The sequence below is a fragment of the Carassius carassius genome, chromosome 36, assembly GCF_963082965.1.
Source record: "Carassius carassius chromosome 36, fCarCar2.1, whole genome shotgun sequence".
NCBI lineage: Eukaryota > Metazoa > Chordata > Actinopteri > Cypriniformes > Cyprinidae > Carassius > Carassius carassius.
The window spans coordinates 3540792-3556838 of NC_081790.1; the positions used below are offsets into that span (position 1 = coordinate 3540792).

A 16047-nucleotide genomic window follows, 5' to 3' on the forward strand; every position below is an offset into this window, starting at 1 on the left:
GCTCCAGCTGGGCATCCAGGGTAGCCTTGGAGAAAAATAAAACGTTTCTTGAAAATTACTATATTCAACAGAATAATAATAAATGCCAAAATAAAACTAAATTAATTAATAAAATTACCAGCTCTCGTTTGGCTTCCTCGATTTTCACACGTGCAAGGGCTGGAGTATTATTGACATACTATTATAGTTTTTATATTTTCCATTTTCATTTTACTTAAAGCTTTAGTAATTCTGTTGGGTGTTTATTGTTTTCTTATTAATTTCTTATGTCTATGTAGTTTTTATTAAATCAAATTATTATTTTTGTTATTTTAATACATCAAGTCAATCTAAATTACAATTATTTAAAAGTAATTTAGTTTTAATTATATATAATAACCAGCAACATACAGTATATAATAGTGATGGTAAAAAAGAGAAAAAGGGTTAAAAGAACAATGATACAATCCTTAAACAATTAGCAATTATTTATTTAGACATGGATGTGATTATTTTATTGAATAATGTTTGCTTCATACTGCTCTATGACAAGCTAATTAATTAATAACCCACGCATTAAATGACAAAACAAAGCAGTGCTTTCCTATGCAAACCTAACAAGATGATTTACATGTTCAATAAAACAATTCTGTAATTTTCATGCAATTGTACCTACCAGGCTCAAGTCATTATACGGCTCTAGTTTCTTCTTCAAAGGTAGTGTTTCCTCTTTTAGAGCTGCGATTTTCTAAGTATAGAATAAAAGATGAGAGAAAATGATGTAAATGCAGTTCCATTACAGTCCATATTCTATGGAATGATATTCCAGACTTTATTCAAAAGGAATTGCAAATGGTATTTGCAATTGCGTTTTTAATTTGTGGATGCATAAAATAAAAATAAAAAAACCCGTGAGACCTCCGTTTATTTTTGGAACACAGTTTAAGATATCTTAGATTTAGTCCGAGAGCTTCTCAGTCCCTCCATTGAAGCTGTGTGTACGGTCTACTGTCCATGTCCAGAAAGGTAAGAAAAACATCATCAAAGTAGTCCATCTGACATCAGAGGGTCAGTTAGAATTTTTTGAAGCATCGAAAATAAATTTTGGTCCAAAAATAGCAAAAACTACGACTTTATTCAGCATTGTCTTCTCTTCTGTGTTTGTTTTTTAAAGAGAGTTCAAAACAAAGCAGTTTGTCATATCCGGTTCGTGAACGAATCATTCGATGTAACCAGATCTTTTAGAACCAGTTCACCAAATCGAACTGAATCGTTTGAAACGGTTCGCATCTCCAATACGCATTAATCCACAAATGACTTAAGCTGTTAACTTGTTTATAGTGGCTGACACACAAACAAACCAATATCCCGGAGTAATTCATTTACTCAAACAGTACACTGACTGAACTGCTGTGAAGAGAGAACTGAAGATGAACACCGAGCCGAGCCAGATAATGACTCGTTCACGAGTCAAGAACCGTTTCTGTCAGACGCGTCCGATTGAGAACTGAGGAGCTGATGATACTGCGCATGTGTGATTCAGCGTGAAGCAGACCGACACACAGAGCGTCTGAACTGAACTGATTCTTTTGGTGATTGATTCTGAACTGATTCTGTGCTAATGTTATGAGCCCAGGTTAACCAAAGGCTTGAATCAAGGGCAATCATCGCCAATGATGCCATTTCGTCAAGCGCGAAAGAACCAGTGAATCATTTTCTTCAAACGGTTTATTGAATCGAACTGTCAGAAAGAACAACTGGTGATCCGAAAACCGATGCAACCGGTTCTTGACTCGTGAACGAGTCATTATCTGGCTCGGCTCGGTGTTCATCTTCAGTTCTCTCTTCACAGCAGTTCAGTCAGTGTACTGTTTGAGTAAATGAATTACTCCAGGATATTGGTTTGTTTGAACTCAGAGGGAGTGTCAGCCACATTAAAAAAGTTAACAGCTTAAGTCATTTGTGGATTAATGCGTATTGGAGACGCGAACCGTTTAAAACGATTCAGTTGGATTTGGTGAACTGGTTAAAAAAGCTCCGGTTACATCGAATGATTCGTTCGCGAACCAGATATCACAAACTGCTTTGTTTTGAACTCTCTCTCACAACAGACATGGAAGAGAAGACAATGCTGAATAAAGTCGTAGTTTTTGCTATTTTTGGACCAAAATGTGTTTTCGATGCTTCAAAATATTCTAACTGACCCTCTGATGTCACATGAACTACTTTGATGATGTTTTTCTTACCTTTCTGGACATGGACAGTAGACCGTACACACAGCTTCAATGGAGGGACTGAGAGCTCTCGGACTACAGGTCCTTCTAAAAAAATTAGCATATTGTGATAAAGTTCATTATTTTCCATAATGTAATGATAAAAATTAAACTTTCATATATTTTAGATTCATTGCACACCAACTGAAATATTTCAGGTCTTTTATTGTTTTAATACTGATGATTTTGGCATACAGCTCATGAAAACCCAAAATGCCTGTCTCAAAAAATTAGCATATCATGAAAAGGTTCTCTAAACGAGCTATTAATCTAATTATCTGAATAAACTAATTAACTCTAAACACCTGCAAAAGATTCCTGAGGCTTTTAAAAACTCCCAGCCTGGTTCATTACTCAAAACCGCAATCATGGGTAAGACTGCTGTCAAGAAGGCCATCATTGACACCCTCAAGCGAGAGGGTAAGACACAGAAAGAAATTTCTGAATGAATAGGCTGTTCCCAGAGTGCTGTATCAAGGCACCTCAGTGGGAAGTCTGTGGGAAGGAAAAAGTGTGGCAAAAAACGCTGCACAACGAGAAGAGGTGACCGGACCCTGAGGAAGATTGTGGAGAAGGACCGATTCCAGACCTTGGGGGAGCTGCGGAAGCCGTGGACTGAGTCTGGAGTAGAACCATCCAGAGCCACCGTGCACAGGCGTGTGCAGGATATGGGCTACAGAGAAGCAGCACTGGACTGTTGTCCAAAGTGGTGCAAAGTACTTTTTTCGGATGAAAGCAAATTTTGCATGTCATTCGGAAATCAAGGTGCCAGAGTCTGGAGGAAGACTGGGGAGAAGGAAATGCCAAAATGCCTGAAGTACAGTGTCAAGTACCCACAGTCAGTGATGGTCTGGGGTGCCATGTCAGCTGCTGGTGTTGGTCCACTGTGTTTTATCAAGGGCAGGGTCAATGCAGCTAGCTATCAGGAGATTTTGGAGCACTTCATGCTTCCATCTGCTGAAAAACTTTATGGAGATGAAGATTTTGTTTTTCAGCACGACCTCAAAACCACTGGTAAATGGTTTACTGACCATGGTATTACTGTGCTCTATTGGCCTGCCAACTCTCCTGACCTGAACCCCATAGAGAATCTGTGGGATATTGTGAAGAGAAAGCTGAGAGACGCAAGACCCAACACTCTGGATGAGCTTAAGGCCGCTATCGAAGCATCCTGGGCCTCCATAACACCTCAGCAGTGCCACAGGCTGATTGCCTCCATGCCACGCCGCATTGAAGCAGTCATTTCTGCAAAAGGATTCCCGACCAAGTATTGAGTGCATAACTGAACATAATTATTTGAAGGTTGACTTTTTTTGTATTAAAAACACGTTTCTTTTATTGGTCGGATGAAATATGCTAATTTTTTGAGATAGGAATTTTGGGTTTTCATGAGCTGTATGCCAAAATCATCAGTATTAAAACAATAAAAGACCTGAAATATTTCAGTTGGAGTGCAATGAATCTAAAACATATGAAAGTTTAATTTTTATCATTACATTATGGAAAATAATTAACTTTATCACAATATGCTAATTTTTTGAGAAGGACCTGTAAATCTAAAATATCAATATCAAAATATGCTAATTTTTGTTATTTTTGGACCAAAATGTATTTTCGATGCTTCAACAAATTCTCGTTGTTCTAGTTGACAAAGGAATTATTTAATAAAGTTGTTATTTTTGTTTTCTTCGCTTACAAAAAGTGTTCCTGTCGCTTCATATAACCCAGATTGCACATCTGATAGCAGATGGACTATTCTGACGACAACTTTTCATACCTTTTCTGGACCTTGACATTGTTATTTACTTGGCAGTCTATGGGACAGTCTCAAGCCAGTCCAGGTTTTCATCCAAAATATCTTAAATTGTGTTCCGAAGACGAACGGAGCTTTTACGGGTTTGGAACAACATGCGGGTAAGTGATTAATGACAACATTTTCATTTTGGGGTGGAGTATCCCTTTAAGATTAGGTTCCAGAACCACATTGCATCTCGACTAAGGAACATGCCTACATAATCTCATGCATGTGATGAAATGTGTTTATGTCAGAGTATTATTGTACCTCCCAAGTGATGTGTCTCTGAGTTTGAGCACTTCAGCCGTTTCCTCCAGTGCCAACTGCAGGTCCACTGTGGGTTTGGAAAGTCCTCCAGCCTGAAGTCCCATCGCCTCTTGCAGATGAGCTCCTGTCAAGGACCAAAATGAAAGTCAGTAAGCCCAAACTGATTTATTCCACAACAAAAACTTGTACACTTACAGAATCGTAATGCATTTCTCAGCCTGCTTCTTCCAAAGCGACTGTCTCAGATTCAGCTCGTACAGGATCTCCACTGTGCGTGTGTTCACTTCAACTCCGGCACTGGCTGCTGCCCAAACACCTTCCTGAGCCACTGACTCACCTGCAGTTACACAGTACATACAGATGAGCTGTAAATGCAACATGGAAGTGTTTGGAGATTCAAGAATCAATATTTACTGGAATAAAACCAGATTGTTTGTGTCAGAACATCATGGTACATTGATATGGTTCTGAATGACTACCATATGAATGGCCATTTTCCCCAAACTATAAAGAATGCCATGGTATTGTTATAGGACATGTTCCAAAACATAATAGTGCCATACTATTTTTGTTCTTTCGGTTTTATGCACATTTATCGTTTAAGTACATAATGCATAAAAGGTAAAATAACAAACACGCGTTAATTAAAACTGTGTATGCAATGCATCTAGTTATAATAAGACTGTTAAGTGAATTTAGTACAGATATAAACACAGACAACGGAACTGCAGGGAACGTTTACGCGTTTATATTTTGTACTTTATTAACTTAGTGTAGTTATATAACGCTAATGTATTCTACAATGGCATTAACTCACAATTTAGCTTTTCTTACACATTTTTCCCACTAACTGTGTGTCAAACACGATTAAATTTACTTGACATATACACACAACAACTAAACTTCCCGCCACTGAATTTGTCCTCAAAAGCGCATTATTCATTGGCATTTGGCTGCCCAAATGACAAATCGACCAAGGAGATTCTGGGATGCAGAAGCACCGCACAACGAACAAGATATTTCAAGAGGAAAAAGAAACAATGCATTAATTATTGTTCATATATATATATGACATATACAGTACAGACCAAAAGTTTGGAAACATTACTATTTTTAATGTTTTTGAAAGAAATTTCTTCTGCTCATCAAGCCTGCATTTATTTGATAAAAAATACAGAAAAAAAATTTAATATTATGATATATTATTACAATTTAAAATAATTGTTTTTAAATTTATTATACTTTAAATTATCATTTATTTCTGTGATGCAAAGCTGAAGTTTTAGGATCATTATCACATGACCCTTTAGAAATCATTCTAATATGATGATTCATTATCAAAGTTGGAAACAGTTCTGCTGCTTAATATTTTTTCAGAACATGTGATACTTTTTTAGGATACTTTGATGAATAAAAAGTAACAAAAAAAAAGAAGCTATGTTTTTAAAATATAAATATTTTGTAATAACAATATACACTACTGGTCAGTAATTTGGGGTCAGTAATTTTTTTTCTTTCTTTTTTTTTAAAATAAAACTTACTTTTTAATAAAAAAAGTAATAAAAATACTTTTATTCAGCAAGGATGTGTTAAATTGATAAAAAGTGATAGTAAAGAAAATATATGATTAGAATATATATTATTATAATTTTTATTTTTATTTTGAATAAATGCAGTTCTTTTTAATCTTTTATTCATCAAATATATGAGACAGCAGAACTGTTTCCAACACTCAATAAATCAGAATATTAGAATGATTTCTAAAGGATCATGTGATAGTGTCACACACCTGGACTCATTTTGTGTGTTTTTGCCCCTGTGACCCAGTTTCTGTCTTCCGTGTGTGGTTTGATTAGTTCCCAGGTGTGTCTAGTCATTTCCGCATGTGTTCCATGTCCCTGTTAATTTAGTCATGCCATCCACCTGTGTTTCCCCATTATCCCTTGTATAAAAGCCTTGTCCTTTCAGTTCTGTTTTGTCGGGTCTACTCGTTACTAGTTACTTGTCAACTTGTCCTCTTGTTACTTGCCACTTGCCACCTGTTATTTGCTACTTACCTTGCCTATGTTTGATTTAATAAATCCTTGTTTCGTTTATCCCTCGGTTCCGTGTTCCTTCCAGCAGCGTAAGCCGTGACAGATAGACTGATGTTACATGTGACACTGAAGGCTGGAGTAATGATGCTGAAAATTCAGCTTTGCATCACAGGAATACATTTTTTTTTAAGTATATTCAAATAGAAAACTATTATTTTAAGTTGTAATAATATTTCACAATATTACTGTTTTTTCTGTATTTTTGATCAAATAAATGCAGGCTTGATGAGCAGAAGAAACTTCTTTCAAAAACATTAAAAATAGTAATGTTTCCAAACTTTTGGTCTGTGCTGTGTATATATATATATACTGTATATATATATATATATATATATATATATATATATATATATTCAATTCAAGTCAAGTTTATTTGTATAGCGCTTTTTAAGATACAAATCTTAAAATATATATCATTACAAAGCAACTTTATTGAAAATTATGTTTCTACAATATTTATTAGTAGCATATAAGTGGTGACTGTCAGTTTATGTGCATATGACAGGATTTTTCAGAAAAATGAGTAGTCTTACAAGACGTAGTCAGTCAGACGATGAACATTATTAACAGCAATTATTATATGATGCAGTCACACTTGTAGCATAATATATATATATATATATATATATATACTACAGCTCAAAAGTTTGGGATCAGTAAGATTTTTTATATTTTTTAATGGAGTCTCTTAATGCTCATCAAGGCTGTATATATTTGATCAAAATAAATATTTTTTAAAAATATTGTGAATTATTATTTCAATTTCTAATATTGGTTTTCTGTTTTAATACAATTAATAAAATGTAATTTATTCCTGTGATGCAAAACAGTATTTTCAGCATCATTATTCCAGTCTTCAGTGTAACATGATCCTACAGAAATCCATCAGATTTTTATTCGCACAATGAATAAATTAAAATGAAATTTTCCTTTATAGCTTTAAATTGAAGGACATAGAATATATAAATGCTTAAAAATATTATATGAATAATAATAATAATAATAATAATAATAAATGTATAAATACTAAAATGGTAATGAAATGCCTCCTTACAAAATATTTCTAAAAGAATTAATGTTGGTTAGAATGATTTTATTTTTTGAAAAGAAGTGACGTAATCAGTCATAAAATATGAGCTTTTCTTCCTCTTTTGGATAAATTCCATGAGCAAGCACTCTTGGCCTGTACCTGTGCTTTGTGCATAATTTTTCTCCTCACAAAATGAAAATATGGAACAATGAATTGATTACAGTTAAAGGCAAGAGTTTATTTTTTGAGAAATGTTTGGATCACGGGTTAATGTGTTTAAGTGATTTATTTGATTCATCTTTAAAATGTCACTCTTATGATTCTTTTTTGTCCAAATTCAACTTTCCTATAAAATTTAAAGAATTTTCTGTTGTAACCAAAAAGTAATAACAAAGATATAAGACAAGTATTTAACGAACAAAAGCAAGTTACAGAGGGAAATTTTACTGGAATTCCATTTGAAGAGATGTTAATTGGAGAAAAGCATGGCTGCTCCCTTACAAAATTTGTATTTCTAACAAAGTAATTCACCTGAAGATCTTACACAAAATATATCCAACTAATATGTGGCTTTCTAATTTTATGGATATTGGGAAAGAATGTTCCTTTTGTAACAATGATGAAGAGTCTTTAAATTATCATTAAATCATTTGTTGATTGCCAGAGTGTAAAGTCATTTCGGAAAGATTGTTTTTTTGTTTTGTCTTTTACTTTTTCAGTTAAAATGAATCTAATGATAACACTGAATGTGAAAGAAATTATTTGCTACTTTGAGAATGATGATAAAAATATTCACAATTTTGTAAATTTTATCATCCTGAATGGCAAATTTTATAAAAATATATATAATGGACATAACCTTGACTTTATAGAATTTACATGAACAAAAAAAATCTCGTCGTCGTGTCGCCGAACTACATCCGGGTGAGTCGCTGACCTTTCCTATATGAGCTGCGCTCGCGACCTCCATTTCCTTCACTCGGCTACTCGCGCTCCAGCCGGCCGTTGTAGGAGGACACAAGCTCGAGCTCCCGCTACACAAACCAAACCGTAAACATGCTCTCAGTTCGCGTCGCGGCGGCTGTAGCCCGCTCCCTGCCCAAACGGGCCGGATTCGTAAGTCTGATTCTGTGTTGTTTTGATGAGCGCGCGGCACGGAGCGCTGAATGTCAGCGGCGCCATCTTGCTTTATGAAGGGCCTGCGTATCCTGCGGTTCAATTTAGCTTTATTTGATTCTAGTTTCAGCTATAGCTAGGTGTTGTTTAAGGGAAGGGAATCTTCGTGTTTTTGACTTCTATTTAAATTAGAAAAGCGTACTGTTGCATGTTTGGCAAGTGACGAATGAATGACTTTCTCAATTGAAGGTCAGGAAACGCTGCTTTGGGTGTATGTCATGTCAGCTGTCATTAACTTTACTATGCAAGCTTGGTGTTTCTTTATTGTTTAATGTTTGAATACGTCCATAATCTATCACTTTTTGTTGCACTGTAGTTTATTCTTCATGACATGGTGCTTTGTGCCGCATGATGATAACTAAAGGCGATCAGACAATGATTTATTCGAAATGAGAAGTTAAACGAGCACTCTTTGTACTTGTAGTTGGTCTGCTTTTTACAATCTTATTTGAAGGAAATAATGGGTTCAGCTCTAGTGACGTGGTTGTTCGCACGTCAAGGTCAAAGGCTCGCATGCACAAAGCTTGGATTATTATGGCTGGATCTTAAGGTGTATGTTAATCACAAACACTATCGTTGTAACCAATATATTTGCAATTGCAGGTTTCCAAGAATGTTGCTGCTGCATGCATTGGAGCAAAGAACCTGCACACTGCCAGACCATGGCTGCAGAAGACAGGTTATTAATCACTTCCTTTTTGCATTTGGGTTTTTTTTTTCTCCGTGTTAAGTTTTTTGATTATTGCATTTATTTATTTTTTTTTTTTTGTTTGCATTGTCATGCACACACAAAACGCTTTGCATCATTCCTCAGGCACAGCAGAAGTGTCCAGTATTCTGGAGGAGAAGATTCTTGGAGCTGATACTAGTGCTTCTCTGGAGGAGACGGGCCGTGTGCTGTCCATCGGTGACGGTATCGCTCGTGTGTACGGGCTGAGGAACGTGCAGGCCGAGGAGATGGTGGAGTTCTCCTCTGGTCTAAAGGTGAGCTAGCAAGGGGTCAGAAGGTCGTGGCAGAGCCATCAAGAGCCATGTTTCCACCATCAGGCCAGAAGCTCCGCTGCGCTTCACTAAAACCCACCCTTCACACGCCTCTCAGGAACAATGTCAGACAACTCCATTTCACCAACAAAGAAGTTTTCAAACTAATAAGAAATAAGTCTACGAGATCCCAAAACGAACATAAAGCGGCTGTTTGTTTTTGCATACTGTTAAATATTCAAATCCAAAAGCATCAATGTTTTACAGTAATTGATAAATTTATCTTAATTTATCAGGACTGGAAAGCTTGTCACACAGAAATAAAGCGTGAACAGCCTGTTTTTCAGTCTAATCTGTTTCACAGCTATATACATCACATTTAGAAAGAATGATCGTTCATTTATTTTTATAAAAGCTTTCGAACAAAAAACATGGGCTACATGGAGCTAAACTCTTGAGATGAGACTTATGACTGATAAAATGTTACTAAATAAATACACGATTGTGATTTTTGATTTCTTTTGATACTATGGTAATGTTAATACCTAGCATGCAGTCTTTTGCATCGCTTTTCACAATATTTCTGCCTTTTATGGTGATTAGGCCTGTCGCGATAGTCGATAAATCAATTTCTTTTGTTAAATTTTTATTTAAAAAATGTAACCTGTCATGATGTGGGGTTAGTCTGGAGCGCAGCCTATGGACAGCCCGTGGCAGAAAACCCTTTCCGATGTGACAACGTCTCGCTAGAGTGACCACCGTTTGGAAGCGCTTTTCATTTGCTTGTGGATGTTTGCGTCGCAAGTGATTGCATTGTACTTGCACTACTGCTTTATTTTAATACTGCGTAGCATATTTTGCAAGTAACTTCGTTCCCCTTTCTGAGGTGTCTGTCGTTGCTAAGCATCCATCAGCTGCGATCTGTTACAAGGACATTTCAGCAATGGATTTCCACCACCGAAAAACCCTTGCTGTAACTCTGCTACAAGATTTATTTATGAAGAAAAGTTAAAACTCTGCAGTGTTTTGGTGCACCCCATTTTTCACAAACAACGGGGAATTTCACCCCGAAGGAAGCTGATTGAGTTCGACCTGGTGCGCTTGCGTCAATCTGAAAAGCTGAAATGTTTTTAACTAGATGCGGTGCGGACGCGCCTGGAAAAAAAACGAGCGCGTTGCGACCACTTCACTTCCATTATGAGCGCTCATACCGTATTTGAGAGAACGAACTTTAGTGCTCAAAAGAATCGTTATGTGAACAGCCCCTTCATCAGTCAAAATGTTTACTTTCGGTAAATGGTCAATATGAGCATCCCTAACTAAAAATTAATTTTTAAGCCACATGTTGGTATTTCTTGCTCGGAATCTGCCATAAAATAAAACACAGGTTTATTGATCTTTGAAAAGGTGTACCTGTGTTATGCTATTATCATATTAGTTGATAACTTGTCTTAGAACAACAAATATTATCGTTTATCGCGATAATTTCTTGGACAATTTATCGTCCAGAAAAATTTGTTATCGTGACAGGCCTAATGGTGATTATAATACACAGCAGATCAAGTCATTTCAAGCACTCGCTGCTGACTGAAAGTGAGTGGAGCTCAACTTTTTAAAAAAAAAAAGTTTTAAATGCTGGTGTTACAGCTGTTATCTTTCTGAAATGATCCGCGGTGCTGATGCTCTCCAGATGTGGAGGAACTCCGCCTTTGTTCATAACCCCTCCTCTAGCCCCAGCTGACCCGCTTTGGCCCAAGGTTTTCATTGAGCCAAAAAACCCTGGCCGTTGGCTCCGAGGAAGCACTGACGAGGCACGATCAAGCCCCGGAAGTGACCGTGGAAACGCGACTGGCACGCACTAGCACGCCCGCTTTAAGCCCGACAATGGAAACAAGGCTAAGGACTCCAGATGCTTCAAGATGATTGATATTCTGCTTAATGCACACAATCTACATGGGTTTTGTTATTTACATAAAATGGTATTGCATAGATAATGTTGCTTGTTTATTTTGATTTCATTATGAAATGGTGTAGTGGGGACTAAAAAGTAAAGGGTATGACTTTTTTTTTTTTTTTTTTTAAATGGTTATACTAAAATTTACTATAAATGAATTAGGATTCGAGTATGGAATCCTGTTTGGTTAACTAGTGGCTGTTACGTTTAAGACTTTCACTTCTCTCTGTAGGGCATGTCTCTGAACTTGGAGCCTGATAATGTTGGTGTCGTGGTGTTTGGTAATGACAAACTGATCAAAGAGGGTGACATTGTCAAGAGAACCGGGGCTATTGTTGATGTTCCTGTCGGAGAGGAGCTGCTCGGGCGTGTTGTGGATGCTCTGGGAAACGCCATCGATGGCAAGGTCTGACCACCAACTGGATACTTGTATTGTTTTAGTTCTGATTCATTTTTTTTATCCAATGGTCATCATACTGGAGTTGACCAATCAGTCTCTGTTTGTCCTCCAAAGGGACCCCTGGGCTCTAAGCAGCGTAGGCGTGTGGGACTGAAGGCCCCTGGCATCATCCCCCGTATCTCTGTGAGGGAGCCCATGCAGACCGGCATCAAAGCCGTGGACAGTCTGGTGCCTATTGGCCGTGGCCAGAGAGAGCTGATCATTGGAGACCGTCAGACTGGGTAAGAGAGTGATTTGATGATCAATTTAAATGCTTGCTTCATTTGCACTTGGTCATCTATTTCAGTTTGTTTCCTCCAGCAAAACCGCCATTGCCATCGACACCATCATCAACCAGAAGCGCTTCAACGAAGGCACTGAAGAGAAAAAGAAGCTGTACTGCATCTACGTGGCCATCGGTCAGAAGAGATCCACCGTGGCCCAGCTGGTGAAGAGGCTGACAGACAGCGGTGCCATGAAGTACACCATCGTGGTGTCGGCTACCGCGTCTGACGCTGCTCCCCTGCAGTACCTGGCTCCTTACTCCGGCTGCTCCATGGGAGAGTACTTCAGAGACAACGGCAAACACGCCCTCATCATCTACGACGATCTTTCCAAACAGGTGAGAACTTTGTAATAAAGCTGCGGTCTAAAATTTGGTTGACTTTTGCTGGAACTCCTTGAATAGGGAACTTCATGTGAGGGTGAAAGATTCTAGAGCTAGCTCAAACTGACTGTTGGTTTTCCACACGGACCAGTAGAAAGAGGCTTGGTTCGTGCAAAGTGACTTCTATGTGAGTGTTGCATTAGTCATCACTAGGGCTGGGCGATTATATTAAATCGATATTGTCAAACTTTGTACGATATTCAATGTCTGTTTTCATTTAAATAAAAAAACTGCTTTAATTTAACACCTGTATATGTAACTGAAGTAGTGCAAAACTAGTACAGAAAGTGCATGGTTTATTAAAGTGCATGCAATTTGCACTGCAACTGGGGGAAATGATTACAAGAACACAAGTCTGTCTCTGGTTTAAGAGACGTTCTGGCATAAAACTGTTCCCACTGCTACTAGAAACTCTCTCAGATGAGGCGCTACTTATACACCGTCTATATTATGAAAAAATTGAAATGCCTATTATAATATATTAGTAATTCCACATTCCCATAGCCTATGTTTCTCTATTCGCACAGCGGTGATTGAGTCAAGATCTCATGACGGAACACTGACCGGCTGAATGACGCTTTCATTTAGATCGCTAAACTACAGCTTGTTTGTTTTTCAGATCATCTGCGGCGGCACTTCCACAATGAAGAGAGCATGTTTGCGTGTGTGTGGTTGCCAGATTGCTTAAAATAAGCAAAACGCCAGGAACAAAATATCTATATAACAGCGAAAGCTGATGATGGGATTTGAACTCCTGACATCTGGCAACCGCACTTATGAAAGATTACGTAGTAGAGGAGTGTAGAGCAGTCCACCATAACATGTTCCGTTTTTAGATATTCGGCACGGTCTTTTGGGAAAGTATGCTTTAATTTAAAATATTTGATATTCACGATAACTTCAAATTTTACATGGTCAACATTGCGACATTATCGCTAATATTCAATATATTGCCCAGCCCTAGTCATCACTACACTGAGTTTTTTTGCCTACAAAACAGCTAGTGTGACCTTAATACACTGGTCCAAATATCAAAGGCATGGCTGTGCTTGGTACTTTTTCCCACATTTTTATAGTGCTAAACTACTATTTCTATTTAAGTGCCTGCATTTTTCAGCACAAAGTGCAGCAATTTTCTCTTGGATATGAGGAGCTCATTATCAGCTGGTGTTTGCACTGGCTTGCTTCACCGTAAATGCTGTCTCATGCAAACTACATCCGAGTTTGGAGTGCTTTAATGTGCGTTTAAGGACCACTTTAATTTAAATGCTTTTAATGTGTTTTTTTTTTTTTTATTCCTTAAATGCATGTTTGTATTAAGTGCATTTAAATGCTCTGACATGTATTTTTGATTATTTTTATAGCCGTATTTAACACAATTTGTGCCAAATTGTGCAGCAGTATAAACAACCAATTATTTTTTTTTTATATGCAGCCGTAATGCACATTATGTAGTCACCAAAAAAAGCTACATCTTAAGGTGTTCAACGCCACATGCATCTGTTAGACTCTCTCCCAACATTGTGTCCTAGGATGCTTTTCAAATTGTAATAAAGGAGTTTGAATGCAGAAAATAATGGTAAACCTTGCACTCTTCAGGCTGTTGCCTACCGCCAAATGTCCCTGCTGCTGCGTCGTCCCCCCGGTCGTGAGGCCTACCCCGGTGACGTCTTCTACCTGCACTCCCGTCTGCTGGAGAGAGCAGCCAAGATGAATGACAACTTCGGTGGTGGATCCCTCACCGCCCTGCCTGTTATCGAGACCCAGGCCGGAGATGTGTCCGCTTACATTCCCACCAATGTCATCTCCATCACTGATGGACAGGTGAGCAACTGCACAAGCAGATCTTCTGCACAGTCAACGATTGGATTCCCAAGCTGATCTTCTCAATCTCCTATTCCTGCAGATTTTCTTGGAGACAGAGTTGTTCTACAAGGGTATCCGTCCCGCTATTAACGTGGGTCTGTCTGTGTCCCGTGTCGGCTCTGCTGCCCAGACCAAGGCCATGAAGCAGGTTTGTTTTGTCACCCAGTTGATGTTTTCGAGCTCCTTTTCAATGTGAAAATGGTTCTAAAACACCCATCCTTACATTCTCCAGGTGGCTGGTACCATGAAGCTGGAGTTGGCCCAGTACCGTGAGGTGGCCGCCTTCGCCCAGTTTGGTTCTGATCTGGATGCCGCCACACAGCAGCTGCTGAACCGAGGCGTGCGACTCACAGAGCTGCTCAAGCAGGGCCAGTATGGTGAGTGCACTGCTGCCCCCTGCTGCATAGGAGGATAGGTTCACTCATAAACTACAGGTTTGTAATGTTCCTGTGCTGTTTTGTCTCGTTAAGCTCCCATGGCCATTGAGGAGCAGGTGGCCGTCATTTATGCTGGTGTGAGAGGATACTTGGACAAGATGGAGCCTAGCAAGATCACCAGATTCGAGAAAACCTTCCTTCAACACGTCATCAGCCAGCAACAGGATCTGCTTGCAGCCATCAGGCAAGTTTTCTTGCGCATTTCTGTGTAAGAGAAGCCAGTGAACAGGTTCATGTCTAAATGTTTGTGTTGTGTTTCAGGGTCGAGGGTAAGATTTCAGAGGCCTCTGATGCAAAACTCAAGGAGGTTGTGCTCAACTTCCTCTCAAGCTTCGAGTAGACTCTTTCGCTGATGTTTTGTCAATGTTTGCATAGTGCTGCTGCATAAATTTATACAAATCCTAAAGAAAAGTTCCAGTGGCACTTGATCCTCAATGTACAGAAGTCTCCTAACAGAGAATAAAGTGTTCCCAACTCCATTTTTGTTTCTTTGCACTTATTTTTGTTGTGACTAATTATTTAAGCTATGAATTTGTACTTAAAATATGAAAATTAGTTGTGTAATGGGAATTCTGATTTGCTATGCCCTTGTGTTTGACTGTGTAATTTGAGTTGAGGTTCTGTACCTGCTGACGGGTAATTGAGCGTATTGCTTATGCAGGTGAAGTTGAGAACTTGATTATTTCCCAAATAGCAAGGTTTGGCATGCAGACTTTTGTTTTTCCTTTTAGAGATTTGGGATGCTGAGGTTTGCATGAAAGCTGAAATCAGGGTTTTGTTTTTTTAAAATCTGATGGTTGCATTGCTTGGAAAAAGTGGAATGGAAGTTTTTCAAACCTCAACCTAATTTTTGATTGTCTGCCACTAGTTGTAATATGGTTGGGGTCATTTCAGTTCAATGTCATTCCAGGGCAGTTACACACACACACATTCAGCCACTAGAGACAGTAAAGTCAAACTTCTCTTCTAGTATTCGTTTCATGACTTAACACCAGATGGAAACCGTGCACTTCGGCACATGATGGCAGTTTACTTTTGCTACAGAAGTCCTATAGTAGCTGATCAAGGTTTGTTTAAATGTACATCT

At 38.2% G+C, this 16047-nt stretch overlaps 1 protein-coding gene across 2 annotated transcripts; it reads left to right on the forward strand.

The window, feature by feature from the left end:
* Positions 1-8397: 8397 nt before the first annotated feature.
* Positions 8398-15439, forward strand: LOC132116936 (ATP synthase subunit alpha, mitochondrial). Of its 2 annotated transcripts, XM_059525846.1 has the most exons (11): positions 8398-8556; positions 9220-9295; positions 9431-9600; positions 11784-11957; positions 12066-12232; positions 12312-12612; positions 14257-14481; positions 14564-14671; positions 14756-14900; positions 14994-15144; positions 15222-15439. In XM_059525846.1, exons 1-11 carry the CDS (start codon positions 8497-8499, stop codon positions 15298-15300), a joined length of 1656 nt encoding a protein of 551 aa, XP_059381829.1. In that variant the 5' UTR covers positions 8398-8496; the 3' UTR covers positions 15301-15439. The 2 variants fall into 2 exon arrangements, with proteins under 2 accessions (XP_059381829.1, XP_059381828.1); XM_059525845.1 differs by having other exon boundaries at positions 14994-15439.
* The last annotated feature ends 608 nt before the right edge of the window (positions 15440-16047 follow it).